General features: G+C 48.6%; 1 protein-coding gene across 1 annotated transcript; it reads right to left on the bottom strand.

Annotated features, from left to right (window-relative positions):
* Positions 1 to 2135: 2135 nt before the first annotated feature.
* Positions 2136 to 20846, bottom strand: USP20 (ubiquitin specific peptidase 20). Its single transcript, XM_063175009.1, has 24 exons — positions 20745 to 20846; positions 17697 to 17807; positions 17286 to 17339; positions 16557 to 16619; positions 16302 to 16430; positions 15572 to 15668; positions 15312 to 15381; positions 14615 to 14728; positions 13439 to 13517; positions 11750 to 12191; positions 10745 to 10882; positions 9470 to 9582; positions 8872 to 9044; positions 8321 to 8415; positions 7837 to 7870; positions 7590 to 7635; positions 7130 to 7310; positions 6595 to 6721; positions 6341 to 6510; positions 5661 to 5742; positions 5281 to 5389; positions 4859 to 4961; positions 4553 to 4624; positions 2136 to 3920 (listed from the first exon to the last, which is right to left on the bottom strand). Exons 2-24 carry the CDS (start codon positions 17775 to 17777, stop codon positions 3760 to 3762), a joined length of 2733 nt encoding a protein of 910 aa, XP_063031079.1. The 5' UTR covers positions 17778 to 17807; positions 20745 to 20846; the 3' UTR covers positions 2136 to 3759.
* Between the last annotated feature and the right edge of the window lie 72 nt (positions 20847 to 20918).

The raw sequence follows: 20918 nt of genomic DNA, 5'->3' as shown, positions 1-20918 counted from the left end.
GAGGACCCGTTTTCACTTGTGCTACCTGTTTGCTTTGGTTTTGTTTTTTTTTTTATTTTGTATTATTTCCTACTGGAATTTTCATGAGTAATAATTTGGCTCTTCTGTAGTCTGTCCTACAGAGCTGGGTCCCGTCAGGTCACTTTAAGGTTTGATTTTATCAAACTTTGACCTTTCCAGCTGGCATTAAAGAGAGAAGGAAGTGGTTGGGTTGTTTGTTTGTTGTTTTTTTAACTTAGTCATGTGAGGAGAAAGGAGGATGGGCTGTTGTGGCTGGAGCTGGTGTTGGGAAGGGCAGGTGCTTTGTGCTTTTTCAGTAGGAGCCTATGAGAACTGGAAACCTGGGGGAAAGATTTCATCTAAAGAGAGAGTTGTACCATGGAATGCCTGTGGTGAATGCTCTGGTTTAGCTGGAAGCCTTGGCAGATGTTTTTGGTGCTGATTGGTTTTATTTTAAAACCCAGGCTGCTGAACCCCTGGTAGGGAATGGTTTGGGCAGGGATGTGTGGATGTGCATGTGTGTCCAACACAGCAACGCCTCCCTTCAGCAGATAATCCCAAAACCAGGCACATTTCTGGGACTCTGGCTGAGATGTACAATTCCATTCTGGTGTGCAGGGTTGTGAATAATATGTGTGTGTCTCTAGCTGAGAGAAAAGCCCCCAGCTCCTGGTCAGCTTCTCCATCACCCCTTGGTCCAGGTCACTGCAGAGAGCCCATCCAAGAGCCAAGATTTGCAGTTTTCCCACTCAGTAGGTGACACCTGGTGGTCCTTTCATCTGACAAATAATCTAGAGATGATTTTTGTTTAATACAGTCAAGCTGCTACATTTCTTCAGCAGGGTTTCAGTTGTTCTTTGCCAGCACTAATTACCATCCCTGTCAGCTCAGGACAGATCAGGGCTGCTTGTGACAGGCTCTTGGTCTTTGCTTTTGGGCAATAATGAATAGGAGGGGGTGTTCCTCTGGCTCTCACTTGGATTTATCTTTCACAGAATCAGCACTGCTGATTTAAAATAGAAAAGGCACAACCAAAGGGCTGGGGGTGTAGAGCTGAGCAAAAAGGGGGAAGAAAATGAAATAAGGTTTTTGTGTGGAGTGTTTGTGTCACAGTTACAGCAGAGCAATGGCTCTGCTCCCAGGAACAGGGACACAGGAACTGAGCTGAGGGCAGGGAGCAGAAAATCTGACACTGAGGTTTGCTCCATCAGTCCCCACTGCATGAACAGTTCTTTCTGCTCCTCTTTTTTGCAATTAGCAAAGGAACCTGATAAAAAAGGGGGAAATGATTTGCAAAGTGAACTGATAAGAGATCAGCATTGGCTGTCTGAGGTGTGCTCAGAAGTGCCACAGTGGAGCTGGAGGAAAGCCAGGCTGCAGTTGGAGCTCGGGTGAAATCAGGATGCAGAACAAACCCTCCAGTCCTTGAGCAGGCAGAGCAAACCCAGAGCAGCCTGGAGCTGTTTGTGCACCCTGAGCAGTCCCTGAGGGCAGCTCTTGGTGTCTCTGGGAAGGTTTGGAGCTGTTCAGTTGCTCAGGTGAGAGATTTGTTTAAAAGATCCAAGTTTGGACAGCTGACTCCAAGCTGCTCAAGAACAAACTGCATGTTCTTATTACCCAGCTCCAGCTGAGGCTGCATCACTCACTTGGGCAGGGAATTCCTGCTGCTCCAGGCCCTGGGGCTGCTTCAGAAACTAAATTCCCAGTGCCAGAGCCTGGTGTTCCCTGGGAACAGGCTGCTGACTGTGTTACCAAGGGAGGGGAATGGACCTGCAGGGGTATTTGGCCACAAAACAGTGACAGGAAACTCTTGGAGAATCCTGGAACAGCTCAATGAAACTTCAACTCCTTCCCTTGCAAGTTCCAGGATAATGGTATTGTCCATGAGCTGCACATCCAGGCTTTCTGAGGCACTCTCAGGTGCAAAGGGGTTAATGAAAGGTGGAGGGAGGTCTGAAGGGGTACAGGATGGTTTAGTGGCCTCAGGCTCATCCTGCTGAAGGATCTGTCCCCACACAGCCTCTGCTCAGTAGGAAGTTTGGATTTTTATTTCACATTTAATTTTTTTTTAATTTTTCTTCCTTCCCCACCCAGCTCCCTGAGCTGTCAGCCCCTCTCACCAGGCAAGGCAGGCCTTGTTGGATGCACATGAATTTATTGTACCACTTTGAGCACAAGGTCTAACACTGAAGCACAGGAGTGTCATTACAGGCTGTACAGCACCCTCTGAACACAGACAACACAGACATGCAGCCCTGCAGGCTCTGCAGCACGGCAGGGCTGCTGCACTGGGGAATAAAGACAGCTTGGAACAATGAGAATCTCAACAGTGGCTCATTCTCTGACCTCCCCTGGGGCCTGGCTGGGTCTAAACAAGCATCCCATGAACAGAACTGTCAAATTAACATGCTGAATCAATTATAGACAGTTTTTAGAGAAGTTGCTTTATGCAACAAATGCTTTATCTAAAACAAAATGAAAAAAAAAAAAAAAGAACCATGAAGGCCACATTTTTTTCTCAAATTCTCCTGTCCTACCCCCTTCTATCTCTAAGTCAGCCTTTCCCTCCCTCCCACGTTTCCTGAGGAGCTCAGGAGGTCCCAGCTCCACTCAGGCCAGGCTTGGTGCTGTGGCATCACCCACACCATGAACAGTTTGGCTCCTCAGGCCCAGCTCTGCTCCATTAAACTGCTCTCAAAGCCTTGCAAAGCTTCAACTCCTGCCTTGCTGCAAAATTAACAAAAAGGATGTTAAGAATGGCCCTGCTGAGAAAAGTGAAGTTTGGCCTTTTCTGCCCTCATTTCTGTCTTTGCTGCATTGGTGGCAGCAGATTTGGGAGCAAATGGATTCAGTGAGCCACTGCACACACAAAGGACATCTGGAATGAGCTCAGCACACAGGTGGGGCTTGTTTGCACAAAGAGCTCGTTCCTAAAAAGCTGCTTCACCATTCTGGGCCCCTCCCCAGCCCCAGGTGCCCCCTCTGGAGTGAACAAAGGGGCCCCTCCTCAGCTTCACCCCCTCAGGGAGTCAGACACAGGCTCAGGGCAGGGCCAGCCTGAGGAGGCTTTGGGAAGGAGGAGCCTTCCAGCCTTGTCCAAAAATGTGCTGAACATAGGAGAGCAGACACAAGGAGAAAATAAAAATCTGCAGGACCATGAAGGTGTGGGTTTGTGAGTGAAAGGAGAAGGGAAGAGCTTCTTTCCAAATTTCTTAGTTGACTGCAACTGAATTTGCAAGAATTCAATAAAGAGCAAAACTAGGAAGTTGTGACAGCACCACCAGCACAAAACCACCAGAGACTGTGGCTTTACTCAGACTCAAACCAGGTTTCTCTGCTTGCACCACTGCCTGCTGGAAACATAAATAATGTCTCATTATCTTTACATGTTTGAATTAAAAAGAGAAGTGCCAAAAGCAAAACCTGCAAAGGAGCAGAGCTCAGTGCACTGGGGCCAAGCTGGGAGTGCTGGTTTGGTGTAAGCAGAGGGAAGGGAGAGGGCTCAGCTCAGGACAAGCCTGTGACCGTGGCTGCAGCCAGAGGGGAGGTGCAGCTCTGTGCCAGCCTCTCCCAGCACCACCCCGCGCTCAGAGCCACGAGAGGAGGAGGAGGAGGAGGAGGAAGCCTGCCTGCCCCGGGAGTGCTGGGGGAGCTGCACACACCTCGAGTCCCAGCCCAGGGAGGATTTGGACCCCGCAGGACTCCCAGCCTCCATTGCCCACAGCGGTGCCTGTGCCGGCCCTGCCCCCTGTGCACACATCACACTGCTCGAGTCTCCGCCTCAATCTTCTGCTCCCCGTGGAGGTTCTCCAGCTCCTGCACCTGCGCCACGTTCTGTCTGATGGCGATCTCGGGCCCGCCCCCGTACAGGGTGCTTAAATAAACCCAGGTCTCCTCGGAGATCTGCCCGTAGTCAGCACCTGCAAGGGAAGCAGCAATCACCGGGGGCACAGCAGGGAAAGGTCAGGGCCCCACCACGCCAGCATTTCCCCATAAACAGCTCCCCCCGAAGGCCCAGCCCAGGAGCAGGAGGAGACACCGGGGGTCCCTGCACACAGCCCCTGCAGTGCCCCCTCCTGCTGGAAGCACCAGGGTGTTCTCCATCAATCCATGGCCACTAGCACCACATCTCCACATCCTTTACATCCCTCCTCTTCCAAACCCTGCCTTTCCCATATAGAAATTGTTCCTAATATTCCATTTAAACCTTGCCAGGCACAACCTGAGCCTGTTTTAACTTTGGGAGCTGGACCACAGCAGATGCTGAGAGAAGACCACATCAAAAGCAACAGAAGATCAAAGCTCCAGCACAAAGGGGAGTGGTGGAAGGGGCCTGGGGAGCAGCAAGGCAGGAGCTGGGGGTCTGCAGAACCAGTCAGCAGCAATCTGGGCATGCAGGAGCTGCCTGGCTCACTCAGAGAAGGGGCAGGGCAGAGTTGTCATCCTCTGCAACACCATCTTGCTCTGTGATTTCATTAAATCACAGCCAGACCCAGTGGAACAGTCTCCTTTACCTTTTAGCAGCACCTCAGGCAGCAAGCACCAGCCTTACCCTGCTTGACTTGCACGTGGCCACCTGGTTTTGTGAGGGCAATCTTGGTGTTGTCAATTGGTCCAGGGGGCTCTGTAGGAGAACAAACATGTCAAAAACCAGCTGATTTCCTTGCTGCCTCCAGATTCAGATGCTTTCCTAACTTCTCTAGGTCATTTTTGTCCTGCCCTGGAGACCTGCAGGCAGCCACAGTGGCTGGTGCCTGAACCTTGCCCAGCCAGGGGCTGTGCTCAGCCAAGACCCAGCAAATGGAGTCATTTCCATTCCCCCTGTGCCCCTGACAGACCCCCAGTGTCTGATCCTTACCATTGTCCTTGCCCTTGACAAAGGCCTCCCACTCCCGGAACCACTGCATGCTGATACAGTAGATGACACTTGGAGACTCCTCTGCCTGGAAAGCCTTGTTCAGCTGGGACAGCAGCAACAGAGAAACAGAAAGGATTTAGCCACACCTGAGATCTGGGGGGGGCCTTCCATTACCTGTAAGGCCAGTTCTCCAGAAGAACCCCATGGAATTCCCTCCTCACCCCCTGTTCTGCTCACAGAGCAGGCACGAGACAAGGATGGTCTCACACTCTCTGTCTGCACAGCATTGCCCCTCTGCACTGGGGAAGCCCAGGCCAGGCTCCTGGCTGTGCTGCAGATCACATTCTGCAGAAGAGGCATTTTCCAGGCCTGCACTCCCCAGCCCTACCCTCTGCCTTGCTCCAGGTGCTTCCCAAGCCAACCTTGATGAAGGTGTCGATTTCGATCCTCCTGCGCTTGGCCAGGGCTTCGATCTCCACTTGGCAAATGGAGCACACGTACAGATGGTTCACAGCAGGGCCACCCCCAAACCTGGGCACAGGAGAGGCAGGGCAATGGAGAACTGCAGCAGAGTGGAAACTCTTCCCAGCCCTGCATCCTACTGACAGGGATTTTTATACCATTTTTGGTGAGAAAGGTGCATCTGCAGCTGAGGGCACAGAGCTGCCTTCACTCAGCCATATTTTCCTCTTCTGGCTTATCTCTTGTTATCTTTTTGGGACAGGCACTGATACAGCTCATCCTGGCTTAGATCAGGACACTCTACAAATACTGGGAGAGAGAATGGAATGGCCATATTCACCTGTTGTAGAGATATTCCCACACATTCTGGGGCAGAATCACAACCAGGTCATCAATGTAATGGTATTTATTAGGAGGGATCCCTGTGGAGGAAAGGCAAGAGGAAGAATTAATCAGGGATTTCATTACTGCTGTGTACAACAGACACAGATAAGAAGGCAGATTTTCCATTCTGAGAACTCTGATTCCAGAATCTGCATTCTTTGCTAATGGAAGACAGTCAGAAGTTCATTAACTGTGGAGGTTTCTCAATCCACAGCCCTAATTTCTAATCAAGTGCTTCATTTCCAATTTAGAAGAGAGATTTACACTGAGGGCTCCCCAGCATGGCTGATGAAACAGCAGCAGAGTCAGTCAGATGTGCTATCAGCTCCCCTCTCCAAACAAACCCCGAGGGGCAGCCCTGCTGACAGGGTAACACAGATAAACCCTGCCCTATCTGCTTTCTACAGGTTTGTTTTTAAACACAGAGAACTGAAAACTGTTGTTTCCCAGCACTAAACATCCCCCCAGGCCTCCAACCAGCAGCACAAAGGGTAATTGTCTCATCCCTCCCTGAGCAGGCTGGAGTTTCTGCCAAAGAGATTCCCACTGCAGCTTCCCCGAATCAGGATGGCAGCTGGAGCTTTTTCCTGCATTTGGAAGCATCAGAGGTGCTGCTCCCAGGCCCAGCAGCCTTACCTCCATGGGAGCACAGAAAGGTGTGGTTGGTGATGGGCCCAGGCTCAGCAAAGGTGTTGAATTTATTGAGCCACTCTCGAGAGATGTAGAACTGGAGCAAACTGTGCTCCTTCATGCTGGCCAGAGACACGACCTTCTGACGCTCTCTCACAGCCTCCTCACTGCTTTTCCTGGAGCAGGGAGAGGAGAACTCCATGTGGGAAATGCATTTGCAGGTGCTCTGTGCCCAGGAAGGGGCTGAGGGCACAGCTCACCTGTAGAACAGCACGTAGGCTTCTGCATTCTGCACCACGGTCTCGTGCACCTCGGTGACGTACTGGTCATCGAACTCGTACCACTGGCCATTGATCACGTTCTGGCAGTAGGCAATGTAGTGCCCACCTGCAACAGAGCACAGCACTGCTGGGATCTGCACTGCAGACAGAAGGCAGGCCTGGGATAATGGCAGCAGCACAAACAGGATTAGCTGCTGGCACAGAGCAGAGAGAGAGAGAAAAAGAAAAGGGTAATTCCTGTTCAGGCAAGCTTTGCTGGAGCAGCAGAGCCTGGCACTGTCACCCTGATTTGCCTTCCTTGGAAGAGCCTCTCAGCAAGACTGAACAGTGGGAAAGGGTTTGAGCCAAGCCTGTGGGGAGGCTGAAAGAGCTGCAGGGGATCTGTCAGGAGCTGCTCAGTTCACTTTCCAAAGGGCAGAGGCTGAGAATGGAGGGGGTCTCAGGAGGTGCTGGCTACTCCTGACCACCCTCCTGCCTCACTCCCACCCTGCTCCTCTCCCAGACAGGGACTCACTGCCAGCCGTGCCGTGGTGACAGATGACAGACAGGAGGTCGTAGGTGGTGATTTGGGACACACACTCCTTGGCCAGGAAGGGTCTCAGGTCCAGCCCCTCCAGGGGGAAGGAGACGTGGCTGTTGATCTTGAAGGAATACATCACCTCGTGCCGGAACCGCTTCAGGTGGATGCAAAGGATCTAAAGGATCAAGGACAGAGGACACCAAAGGGCAGTTTTGCCATGGCAGCTCTGGGAGCACAGCACCTCTCTGTGTGTCTGATCCTTGCAGGAGTTCTTTGCCTGTTTCTCATGAATCCTGCTGGCTCATCAGCTTAGACTGAGAAAGCCTCTTCTGATCTAAATACAGATTTGATATTTTTGCCACCAAAAATCCTGCTGATTTTATTCTACCTCTGGCCTCCTGACCTCCTCAGTGGCTGCTAGAAGAGAATTAGGAAACAAGGTGCCTTTACCCACCTCTGGGAGGCGCAGGACTTTGCAGTACTTTACTCCATTCCGCAGCCTGAGGGAGGAAAAGAAACGAGCTAAGCTGTGAGGACTCTCTAGAGCAAAGGCATAGCTGGGTCTTGCTCCCTTTGGAATCCAAGACAAATCCTGAATTCCAGCAGAATTGTCCAGGCAGAGGACACAGCAAAATATCTGACAGCAGTACAGAGAAATAAAACTCCAGACATGGAGCACAAAACAGATAATGCCAACTTACTTCTTGCACCGTTCACAGCTGTACATGTTGTCCCCTGTAGAGAGAGAAGAGCCATTATGCAGCTGCTCAGAGCACACGAGGCTGACACAGCTACCTTTCCAGACAGTGCAGAGAAAGCAGATTAAGAGCCTTTTGGGCAGGCCAGGGATGAGAAAAGATCAAAACAACTTCTGTCAATAAGTGTGGGCAAGAAAGGGATGCAGCCAATTAGCAGGAAGGATGAAAAAGTGAAGAAACTGAGGAGCCACAGCACTCAACCAGCCCACAGCTCTGCCTGCTCCTCACTGAGGAGCAGTCTCACCCAGATTTCCCACCCCTGAGCAGGTAGAAAAGTTCCCTCCTGCTCAGAGATGCTGAGCTGCAAACTTTTGGCATTGCCAGTCTCTAATGACACACAAGACAGGATTTCTAGGAGATTAATCTGCCTTTGAAATGCTTAAGGAATGCTCCTCCATGCTGTCAGACCCCACAGAAAAAAACTCACCCTTCAACTCATCTGCTGCAAAAAAGGCAGCAAGGCAATCCTCCAGGGTCACCACGGGACCCCAAAACCAGCTAGGGATACAGGACACCACAAATCTGCAGAGGAAAGGGGTTAAGAGTTATAAACAAAACAGCTGAATGCTTTGGCACACAAAACCCCAAGTGGATGATAAATTTCCTTCTAGCTGTAGGTCCTAAGCTCATCCCACATCCCAGAGGAGCAGGAAAAGCACAGCTGCTCTCAGCTGATGTTCCTACTCAAACTGGAAATTATTTGGAAAACTACACCAGGAACTAATTTGCTCTGGAGGGCAGTTCTGAGGCAGCAGTGAGGGGTGATCAGCTGCACAAGAGCTCTCAAGGTGTGTGACAGATCGAGAGGAGCAGTGACAACTGCTCCCCATGAAAAGGCTCAAAGTCCTGTGAGGTGCCACACACTCCAAGGAAAGGCTCCAGGTGACATCCCAGTGTTAACAGCACTGGTTAGGGACAGCTGCTTCCAGCACTGCAGGGCAAAGCCCAGAGAACAGAGGTGCTGCAGAGGGAACACACCTGCGGATGTACTCCATGATGAAAGCAATCCAGCCCTGTGAGGCATAGCTGTCCCCACATGCTCCTGTCTTGGCTGGCACATTTTGGTAGATGGCAGAGTGCAGCTTGGCCAAGTCCTCCTTTCCTGGGATTGGGAGTGACAGGTCCTGGAACGTCTCCACTGTTGTAGAAACCTGGAAATACCCAAGAGGAACAGGTCAGGGTTTCCCATGTGTGTAATGGAGCTGGCACCTGACCTTCATCACCTTTTATCACTGCTTGGATTTAGTCTAGGCTAGAAACCTGATCTGGCAGCAGGAGCAACTCAGTGTGGCTAATTATTCTTCCCTGCTGTCAGCACTGACTTCTGTCATGGGCTTTGTAGCACTGGACTCAGTTTCCTGATGTGAATGTGATACTGCTGGGTCAACTCAATAACACAGATCAGCAAACACAGAAACACATCTCCTTGGCATGGCAGATTCTCACCCCTCCCCTGCCACCACCTATGGCCACATTAGCTGCATCCTACAGGGTTTCAAAGAGCAGCACCATTCCCCAGAGAGAGATCTACAAGCCCAAAGCCTGTGCTGGTGACTGGGAGGCCCAGGACACTCACTCTGTCACAGGTGAGGCACTGCACCAGGCTGAGGATGGAGCCGTCGAAGATGTCGGAAATCACACTGCGGTACCGGAGCTCTTTCTTCTTTTTGCCAGAGGCCTGCATCTGGGCTGGAGAACAGGGAATGGCCCTCTCAGTCTCCACAGAGTCACACAACCATGAAAGAACACAGGACAAGCATTGTCCTCATGTTCAGATCCCATCCCAGGGACATGGTGAGGCAAGGTGTGAAGTGACATGAAGGACTCTGCTGCTCCATGGGAGAGGAAGCCAAGTGAACCAACACCAGTTGGCTCTCAGGAGGCAGAAATTGTTGTACTGGAACTCCTCTTTCCAGCCTTTTACATGTTTAGAAGCCCAGCCCTGCCACAGACAGCCTCTGGTTTTCTGAGGTCTTGTGACACTTTGCTCCAAGCTTTGCATTTCACTTCCTCTCCCCCTCTGCCTCTGCACTTTGTCCATTTTTTTCCCCTCTGACATTTACCACGTGTTCCCCAAGTGTCTCACACTGGAGAGGACTCTCCACAGCAGGGACTGGCCAAATGCAAGGTTTTGTATAACAACAAACCCCATCCCCACACACATGTGCAGGCAGACAGAGTGGTTTTCATGCAGCCAGAAAATCTGCAGCTGTGCTGACCTCAGCCAAAGGGATGAATAAAGAATGTCCTCATGCAGCAGCTGGAGGGACAGTGGTACAAGCACAAGCCATTGTGTTTGCAGACTGTGCAGCACTGAGGGATTTTGATTTGCAATTTGCTCTGGGATGAAGGGACCAGTTTGATAACAACACAAGCCAGGCTCTATTCTGCAGCCTGACAGGCTCCCAGCACTGCAGGGACATCTGCAGCCCTAATTCCATTCCTGTGAGCCCAAGATGTCCAAGAGGCAGGAAGTTCTGTCAGTAACAGCATCTTACAGCTCTCTGGCCTACATGCCATGAAATTCAAGTCTGGCAAACAAATGTTTATGTATTTCCACACTCCCCTGAAGGGACAGAGCCTGTGCCTGGGATTTGAGAGCCATTTTATTAATGACAAACACAGTACACAGATGCAGACATTTCAGGCTCCACACTAGAACATCACTGTGCCCAGAGCTTGACTTTATCTGCAGGTTTACTGCAGTCTTTGCCAAATACTATTTTAGAACACCCTGACGTCCAGGGGAACCAGCACTTACATCTGTTAATCAAGAATCATGATGGATTCTTTCTCTTCCCTCCTCTACATGCTCCCCCCTTTGCATCCCAGCAATCCCTCTTTGCCCTACCTTTCTTGAGTATGTAGGAAGGTCCAAGCCTGGCAGGACTGGAGCGGGGAGGAGAGCTGGACAGCTTGGAGTGCATCTCATGATGGACTGGGCTGCAGGGGCGCGAGGAGCAGCGCACATAGGCATCATTGTCAGGTTCTGTTTGGGAAAAGGGCACTGCTGAAAACCCCAGCTATGAAAGGCAACTCCACTGCAGTCTGTGTCAGTCTAGCTCTGTGTTCCAGCACAGAATCTTTCTCAAAGGCACAGTGCAGTGTCCATTAACTGTGCTGCTTGCACAGGCTGGCAGACACAGCTCCCTCAGCCACAGGAGAGAGTGCATACGGAGCTGTACCTAACAGCTAATAATTACATACTAAAAATCCCCAGAAAACAACCTGCCATTTTTTCACACTTATGACTAATTAGATTTTGCAGCTTGCTCCTGTAGCCCTAAACCACACAGACAGCATTGCTGCCTTCAGTGCCAGCTGGCAGAGTAAGACTCTTACATAAAGAAGCGTTGAAAGATCGGATATGTTCAGCTTGAGGTGACTCCACACTGCTGCTCTTTTCTTTTCCCTGAGACACAGAAATGCTCACACTGCCTCTCCCTTTTCTCTCCCCAAAGTCCACAGTCCAACATTAGCAAATACCTTCTGCCATGCCTTTTCCACAGTTAGTATTTCCTTAGGCCAGTGTATCAAATGAAGAGATGCACACATACCCAACCTTTTTTCTTAAAAGGCATCAATACAGTGCAGGCTTGGCAGAGGCAGCTCTCACTGCTGTGCCTTTACTCAGCTCACAGCCTAGCTAAGCACCTCTCTGGCTCACTAAGTACACTTCCTTACAGAAGCAATTGTGCACAAAGGCAGGGACTGAGGAAAACCTTGGATGCAAAATCTTTTGAAACACAGAGAAGGAACAATCACACTATGTGTTTGCCACTGCACTACACCACAGTGCCTGTGGAGGATGGTAACACATCTTCCTGAAAATATCCCAACAGAAAGAGGGGTATACCTGGTGTCCTACATGGGCTGGCAGGGCAGGGAGCTGGCAGCATCTCAGGTGAGGCTCTGCCATCCACTGGCATCATTGTAGTATCAACATCTGCATCCTCATCCACCTGCTCCGAGTTGCTGCGCCGATGGCCGCACGAGAACTTCCTGTCCTTCATCCTCTCTTTCTCTGAGATCCCTCTCCCTGCTTCATCCTGGATCAGCAGCTCTGTCTCTGCCAGGGAGCTGCTGCCCATGCTCCCTGAGGTCCGACTCTGGCCCTCTCCCTCACCCCTGTCACTGCTGGAGTCACAGGAGAGGAACTCATCCTCTGAAGGGCTTCGGTCGCCCTCGCGCTTCTCCTCCTGCTCGCTGCTGTCCAGGTCCCTCGACTCTGCCACGATGGGTTCCTTCAGCTCCTCGTGGAGCTGATCCATCAGGCAGCGCAGGAACTCCTGTGTGTCCTGAAAACCAGGATTCCATGTCAGTACCCAGCCAGAAATGGGGCAAAAGGGGAGATGGGTCCATGCACAGCTGATTCCAAGAGTGCCCACAAAGCTGAGCCTGCTCTGCAGCACACAGACCCAGCTGAGCAGGCCATGCACCAAAGGGCCTGACTGTTACAGAAATGCTTTAACTCCTACACAATTAAAGGCCTAATTTTTTATCTGAATACCTTCAGCTGAAAGACTTTGAAAAGATAGAGAGCAGCTGTAGAAGGCAAATCAGGAGCAACCTGATGAAAACAGCAGGCCCTGGAGGAGAGCCTCTTTCCCACAAACACATCTTAGGAACACTGACTTCTGCTCATGGCAAGCCACCTCTTAGGGCAGATTAAAATCTTTAATAAACAGGGAGAGGAACCAGAAACTCAAAGCTGTACAGTCTAGCTGCAAGCTCCTACATTCATAATACATGGTAAAAGAGCTGATACTTTGGCTTCAAAGGAGCTGCTGGAAAGCAAGCTGGTATTTTGACAACTGCAGAAAGTTAATTATGACCTTTCAGTTGTTTTATGAAGTTTGGCTTTTAGCCTGCCCTGCCTACCTTTCAAATTTATCTCTTCAGATCAGAGTTTTCCAATCCAACGTATTTCACATCAAAGACAAATAGAGAAGTTCTTTCATTAATCATTATTTTTATTCTTTGTTTTGATTTCTTGTCACTATCACAGTTTTGATGCACTGTCACTTCTCTAGTAAATTTTCTAATCATAGTGTGTTGTTTACATTTTGTCATAAAGAACAAACAGAAGAGCTACACTGATAAAGACTTCAAAAGAAAAAAAAAGGATACTACCTTTAAATAAGACTTAGTTTTGCTGTAATTGCCCAGAAAAAGAATATAGAACATTCATATCTTTGAATTTTTAGTGCAGATTTATCCAGGTTCTTCAGCTCTGACATGAATAAATAATACCAAACTCCCATAGAGCAGATATCAGCAGATCTCAAAGCTATTTATAAAGGATTTGACCACCATCATTTCAGAGGTGAGCAAGCTGACACAAGGAAATGAACTGATTTGGTACCAACAAGCCAGAGGAAAGCCTGGAAAAGAATCCAGGTCTCCTAAACGCTCTTTAAGATCACTGATATTGACAAAGAAAGGCCATGACTCCCAAGCTCTTCCTTCTAAACACCAGCACCACCACGGCAAGAATGAAATTCTCTGGTTTTGGGATAATGACATGGGTTTTTTCAGCCCTCACCTGCTGTGCATAGCCTCGGAACATGGGATTGACAAGCTTGATTCCATGGGAGAGACTGCTTGGAACAACATAACTCGGGCTGCTCAGACATGGAAAAAGAAAAAAGAAAGAGTCAGTTTGCATATTGGGCTTGGGGCCAGTTTGTCTAACAGGCCATAACAGAGGGTGTGGTGTGTAGTTAAAGAGGCCAAAAGATAATTATGCACCTGCAAAGCCTGAGCAGAGATTTCTGCATGATCTGGGTGACAAACACACCAAGAGACAGAAACACCTTGCAGCCATTTCAGTCTGTCTTTCCAGAGACCCTTCCCCAAAACACATTTTACTTCCAGCTCTATCACATTTTGAGTGTGGGAAGTGATTCTTTCCAGAGCAGAGTTTAGCAATTAGTGACTTTGTTTGATTTTCCAGCACCATGTTTGTCTCAAAATCTGGGCAGGCTGATCACCCAGTAAATGAGATCAATTCAGTCAATGTTAGAATGACATGATATTGCTTCAAAGCCTGCAGCCTCCTCCCCTACAAAGACACAGTTCACCTTGCTCCATATCTTACTTATTCCTTGTTAATAATGAACTTGAGGCAAACATGCAATGCCATTTAAATTCCTGTTTTGCTGGGGTTTATTTATTGCACAGAGCAGACATCTTCAGATTTAAACAGAGCTACATCATTTTGCACTGTCCTTTGAACAGGTCTAGAATTTGAACCAATAGCAAACCAAAATGTCACCTGCATTTTCCACTCTATTTAGTAAAAATCTCTGAATCACTTTTTTCATCCAAATTTTTTCATCAATTTCTTTGCTAATCAAGAGCAGTGCAATTAAGTGCTGGCCACTGAAGTCCATAGCCTCAAGTATTCCCTTACTCCATCATTTTTTATTCATTGCCAACAGTGACATTATATTTTTAAAAACTCTTCCTTTTAAAAAATTGTAATATTAAGAATTAATTATTTTCACTGACATCAATGTGCCCATTTCATCACCAGCAGCAGGAGATGGGATCTCCTGGATCCCAGGGAATTCTCACATCCCCATCCACACAGGGGGTTAAATCACTGCCTCAGACAATGCCCTTGTCCCTGAGGATCAGATTTCCTCTCTGCCATGCCAGAGTTCAGAACTAACACACCTCTGAAAGCTGGCCAGGGTAGATCAGGGTCACCACTCACCGTTTCTTGTGCCAAACCTCAGATACCAACTTCTGGTAACTTTTGCACAGGGCAGGTTTCTTATCTGTACGGACCAGTCCACCACATTCCAGGAAAAACTGTGTCAGAGGTGGGCTACAAGAGAAGGAAAAGGAGAAGGATTCAGCCCACAGAAATTTTTACTCTGCTGCTATTTATTTATCAAAACTTCATGCAGGCCTTATCAAAAGTATGCTTTAAATACTGATTTTAAACCAAGGGAAGAAGTGATTCCAGATGCAGATGTGATCCTCACTTGGATCAAATGAAAAAGGCTGATCTGAACCTGCTCTGAGTACAGAAAAGGTCCTGGAATTGAGTTTCAGCAGGATGGCTAGAGAATATTTTAGGATATAGGTTATTGGAATGACATCAGTGGGAATGATAATAAAGAGATATGACATGGTTTTCTCTGGGATAAATAATTTCTGTTGCAACAGAAATGATGAAATTTTACTTCAAGCATTCATCTAAACATGAGTCTTGTACACAGCCACAAGCTGGCTGGTTCCTCAATTTCCTACTGTAACACTTCTGTTGCCCTAAAAAACACTATTTTTTTGTGTCCCCAGACTGGCTGATCTCTCTTTGCAAGACTCATGAAGGTTTCAGATCAGAGGTGACACTTTTGGTATTTAGTGAAGTCAGTTGTGACAACACTGAAAGCCCTAATGCCTACCAGTTTGAGAGAGCCTGAAGCGCTGCATTCATGTAGCAGGAGTTCCCAAGATTTTTCATTCCAGTAAGGCCTAAAGCACAAACAAGAGAGGGATGAATCACTTTCAAGATGTGCTGCTTTCCATATTCCTCCCCAAGGAGAGGGAATCCAGCCCTTTCTAGGCAGTCTCCACATTCTGCTGCCAGGAACCCTCTCAGTGCAGTTCCTACAGACTGTAGAGCTGCCCTGCCAGCTCTTTCATCAGCTCAATGCAAAGTTACCTCTTGGTTTCAAATCATCATCCTCTGATTCAGATTCGCCTTCATCAGCCACTGCAATGGGAACAGCTTTCAGAGGGTGAGCAGGCAAAGGAGAATCCTAGATTAAAGACAGAGAAATAACTATCAGTCACAGGCCTGCTTTGAAAGATGAGCTGTGAGAGATATTATCTCACATATAAATCAAGTCAGCCTCCAAGAAAAGCAGAAGGAGAAGGAAGAACAGGCTGCACTGTCTAGCCTTCTCTCTGAGGCAGCAGGGAGTGGAAATAGTGCCATTACTGCTCCCAGTACACGTGATAAGAAACATCAGGAATGAGCAGCAGTGTCACAAGTACATTGTGTTTCTGGTCTGACAGCTGAAATTTCTATGGGCCATGCATTGGAAATGAAAATGTGACAGACAGGTTCTTCTCACATGCAGATACCCCATTGGAAATGTTAAAAATTAAGTCAGAATGGATATTCAAGTCATAGTATTATAGCATCATAAATTATTTGGGTTGGAAGGGACCATAAAGCTCATCTAGTTCCCACCCCTAAATCATTTGTCTTTTTGCTGGGACACCCTGTAATTCAGGGCTAGTGTCCCCTGGCTACAGGCAGCCACTGTCAGTGAAGGTGTCCCCACCACAGCAAACACTGCACCATGGCAGGAACCACTTGGATAATTTCACACCAGGCAAACAAAACCTGCCAGGCTCCCAGCCCTGCCCCTGTGCCCCAGACCCACCTGCTCAGGGAACTTGCTGGGGGGTGAGGGGGGCTGGGCCAGGCGCTGCTCCAGGAACACTTCCCTCTCACAGGCATAGCACCACACACGGAACGTGGTCAGGTTCACTGTCAGGTTGTGCTTCTTGGCCTGCAAATCAAAATGAAACAACAGATCTCCTCTGGCAGCTGGCCTGAGCTGGAGTACAGGACTACCAGGGCATGGAACAGGGAAAATTTAATTCTGTTTAAATGTAGGGAACAGAGAAAAGCTCACCTGTGCATGAAGTGTGCTGTGGTCAGCAAAGGATTCCCCACAACCAACATAAGGACAGCCAATCTAGAGATGGGAAAGAGCCAAAGCACAATGGGCACATCAGGTCAGACTCTTTAGAAAACAGTCTGTAACTCCAGTCCCAGCAGCAGCAATTTCAGAATTATCTTCCTGGTTTTCTAACCTGTTTTTTATTCAGGGCCCACAACAAGATGGAAATTTAGAAATGATGGAAATTTAGAAGTGATTTAAGAAACAAAACCTGGAACCAGATTTGCACCCATGCAAAATCTCTGTTCCAAGGCCATTGCTCCAACAGGGATCTCATCTGAGCAGCCCCAAGCCTGGGCATTCCAGTGTAAAAATAAACAGTCCCTGCCTGCCCCAGTGTCCCATGGATGCCCTCCCTCCTCACTTCCAAGGTGTCACCTGCAGCCTCTCCACAGGTGCCAGCAGAGGCAACACCCAGACAACAACCAGCACTGGGGAATTTATTATCTCCTACTGGGAATAGCAAGGACAGTCCCCTAAAGGGAGTGAACAGTTACATCTTGTCAGATTGTGACAGTGTTACCCTTTCAATGTTACTGGAGAGTTTCCTCTTTGGAATCCATCAAGAACCAGTGCACAGTTCTACTGTGAGCCCCTTTTTTGCTCCCCACTATTTTTTCAGTACAAATGCTATTTGAGTGAGGCCCCACTACATCATGCACACAAACAAGCCATTGTTACCTGAAGACAAGCCCAGAGGTTTGGTCCCACAGCTCCACAGGACTGGCAAGTTCCCTGTGTATTGATGATAAAAGAAGGCTCGTTGTTTGGTTTGGTTTTTAAGTAACCGAGTCCTTAAAGAGTGAGAAACCTCTATAAAACAGCCAACCTTCAGGTCATAGTATTTCATCCCTTTCACCACACTTCCAATCAAATACACACTTGCACCACTTTAGCTAAGTGACACATTCAAGCAGGATAAAATGATGGTGAGAAACTTGTGGGGTGGTTTATGGGACACGTGGGTACATCAGTGGGGGAAGGAGAGTTTCCCTCTGGAGATAGGCAGGGTTTTCTTCAAAATGCAAACATGCAAATCCATGCACAACAGCTTTTCTAAAAGGGAAAGAACTGAGAGCCACAACCCTGTACCTTGGATTTGAGCAGCAGATCATCCGTGGTCACCTCTCCTATGGAATCCAGGTGGGGACAGATGTCCCTTGTGTCCCCCATTTTCACCAACACTCATGTGAGGAGGGTTTCCTAGGACAAAAAGGATGGCTCCTTTCACTTCAGGTCAGACTGTAAGAAGATACCTGGGCATGTTTTGCATATTAGAGTTCCATATCTGTTTTTAAGGTTCAGAGATTGGAACAAATCTGGCACAGTCTGGCCCCACTGCTGAGTGGCTGCACTGTGTTATTGTAGGGAAGGAGCAAAGCCATGGGGAGGAGAGAGAAACAAGTAAAGCTAATAATCCATATCATGGAATGTGCCTTCAGAAATGCGGGGAGGTGCTCAGCACACAGGCACAGCTTCAGCCGCAAAGATACAAATCTAATTAGCTCATTTGCATGAAACCCTGATGAAAAGTGAAAGGTGCTGCAGCCCATGACCAGCCCCTCAGCCTGTGGTGTCTGGGAGCTTCATGCACCCAACTGTGCTGATCTGAATCTAACATTTCCTTGTTACACTTCTTCATCAAACATTAAAAATATGATTAGTTCTAAATGAAGCTGGGCAAGAGGGAAATAGACTTAAATGAACTGTAACACCGATAAGCAGGCTCCAGTCTCTGAGGAATTTACCATTTCATGGGCAGATTTTTAACAGTATGAGCCACAGAACTCAAAGTCTGTACAAAACATAACAAAACACTGTTCCACCCAGCTCATACATCCAAGCACCACAAGAACAGATGATTTCATAGCTTATGAACACAATAAACACTTTTATGGTGGTCCATGGATATAGAAAAGATTTCAAATATGTCTCAGTAATATGCAGCTATAAAAAAATGAAGAGAGTTTGTGCTTTTTAAGCATAGTTTAAATAACCTTGCTCATGGCTGTTAAAAATTAGAAAAGAAGATAAGTGATATTAATAGCATAGACAAGGATCCAAAATATTACAGTTGGCTGGAAATGAAGCAGATGTGAAGAGCCCACATCATTGCAACAAAGTGGAAAAATCTGATGAACTCAATGTTAATGACTCCAGCAGCCACATGGCTGCTACACTCTGCTTTTTTTCACATTTTGAGGACATTTGAAACAATTCCCAGTGTTATCTGGTCTGAATCACTGACAGGAGGGAGAAAAGAAAAGAAAGATTATAAATGAGTAGGCCCTATCAGTAGCACTTATCTTGGGAGTGGAAAGCTTGCCTAGCACCTTGTCTTGGCAGAAGATAAACCTCAAGGCTAATTTTACTCTGTTTTCTCAGCACTCTTAAGAACTCAGTAAACTGATGGGAGGAGCAAAGGGAGGAGAAATCATATGTGTATGGTGGAAAACACCACAGGGGTGCTGACCTGGATCTCAGTAACTCCTCAAGAAAAGCTTAACAAACAACAGAGCAATTTCATGCAGTTTCACAGAGAAGGAACGTAGCACCGTGTAACAGATATTGATTGAAAATACAAATAACAAGAGCACAGCAGCTTTGACTAACACATAAAACTGGGACATTTCAGGCTCTGAGTTCCTTCACCAGAACAGACCCCTTTCCCCAAATGCATCAGCTAGTCCAATTAAAAAAGAAAAATCAATGCTACATTTGCTATTTCAGCATCCTTGATCTCTTATCTCTCTCCCAGATGTTCCCCAGAAAATTTAATTAACAAAATACTGTTTTAAAATGAATTCCAGACCTCATCTTCACCAGCTTAAACTAACTGGGAACTGGTTTTGAAGCACTTTGTTATGCACAGTCTTTTGGATTTGGATGGTTTCAGTGCATTCTGTGGGACCACTCCTCTCCTCAAAATCAAAACCAGGTCTTTAGACTGGGGTGCTGATCTTCCCACACAGTGCTTCCCTGTCTGAACAATGCAGGGAAAACCTCATTTTTGCCTCTCAGCCCTGACCACACACACCAGAATAAGGTTTGTGACTGTTCAGAAGGAGATATTCAACTTCTGCCTTCCCACGACTCTGCCCTAAGAGCTACAGCTGGCACACACAGCTCTAATTCTGCTCAGGAAATCAGGAATTTCATAAAAGCACTGCCAGAGAGCTGAACCGTGCTTGTCAAAATGTTCTCTGTGTGATGGGAAAAGAAGTTACCCTACAACAAGTCCTTCAGCCTGCCTTTCTCAGGCACCGCTGAGGGAGGACAGTGCACGAACATGTCAGAACAGCTCCTCCGTAACTGCAACCTACTTTCAGTCTTCAGCTGCTGCCAAACCCAGCCTCTCTGCCTGCCTTCCACAGGAACACATTTCTAGGTTTTTGCTGGTTGTTTTTTTTTTTTTTCTTAAAACAACTGTGTGGTTTCGTACCAAAGCTAGAGCCAGCTGTCAAGAGTTTCACATCCGTGCAGGCTGACATTCTTCGGAGCAACTGCACGAATAAAAGAAATCTTTGCATTGTTCAGCTACAAAACAACTACCAGGTCTGGTCTTGCATAACCTACCAAGGAAAGAAGTATCTGCAGTTGTGCTCCGAGACATTTTCTACTTGAGATACTGAAGAAAGAAATATTTACCGAACTGCCCTAGTGACAAGGCAGGAGCAGAAAGCAGGTGCTGCTGGCTCACAGCTGCATCAGGTATGGGAAAACCAGGAGGTTTCTGTGCACCACGCAAAGGAGAGCAGGTCCGAACACTGATTTATTGCGGGAGGTCACAACATGACTCACCTAGAGATTTAGCTCTCAGACAAAAACCACCTGCAGGAAATCCCCCCTTGCCCGCTATGTCACTCCTCAAACACAGCGGACCCCCACAATCCAAGTGCCCTCCTGACAGACGCTACAGCTGCCGGACACGAGCGAGGCTGACCAGAAACAGCCCAAAGCAGCAAGGTCCCGCTCCCGGGGCCGGCAGCAGCCCCTGGGGGTGCAGGGCCGCCCCCAGGCCGGGGCACGGCAGGATCGGGGCCGGAGCCCCTGCGCTCGCTGCTGCTGCATCATCCCCGGCGCGGCCCGGCCGCCCTCCCCCCGCACGGCCCCGCCGCCCCGGCCGCGGCCCTCGCTCACCTGCGGGATGCCCGGGGCGTTGCCACCCCCGCCCCAGGCCGGGCCGCCGGGAAGGGCCGCGGGCCCCGAGCGGAGCGGGGAAGCGGCGGAGGAGCGGCGGGTGCCGCGCAGGCCGGGGGAGGAGCGGGGGCCGGGCCCGGCGGGGCGGGGCGGGGCGGGACCGAGCGGGGGAGG

Source organism: Melospiza melodia, chromosome 22 (genome assembly GCF_035770615.1).
Source record: "Melospiza melodia melodia isolate bMelMel2 chromosome 22, bMelMel2.pri, whole genome shotgun sequence".
Classification (NCBI taxonomy): Eukaryota; Metazoa; Chordata; class Aves; order Passeriformes; family Passerellidae; genus Melospiza; species Melospiza melodia.
This window is presented reverse-complemented; position numbering and strand designations above follow the sequence as displayed.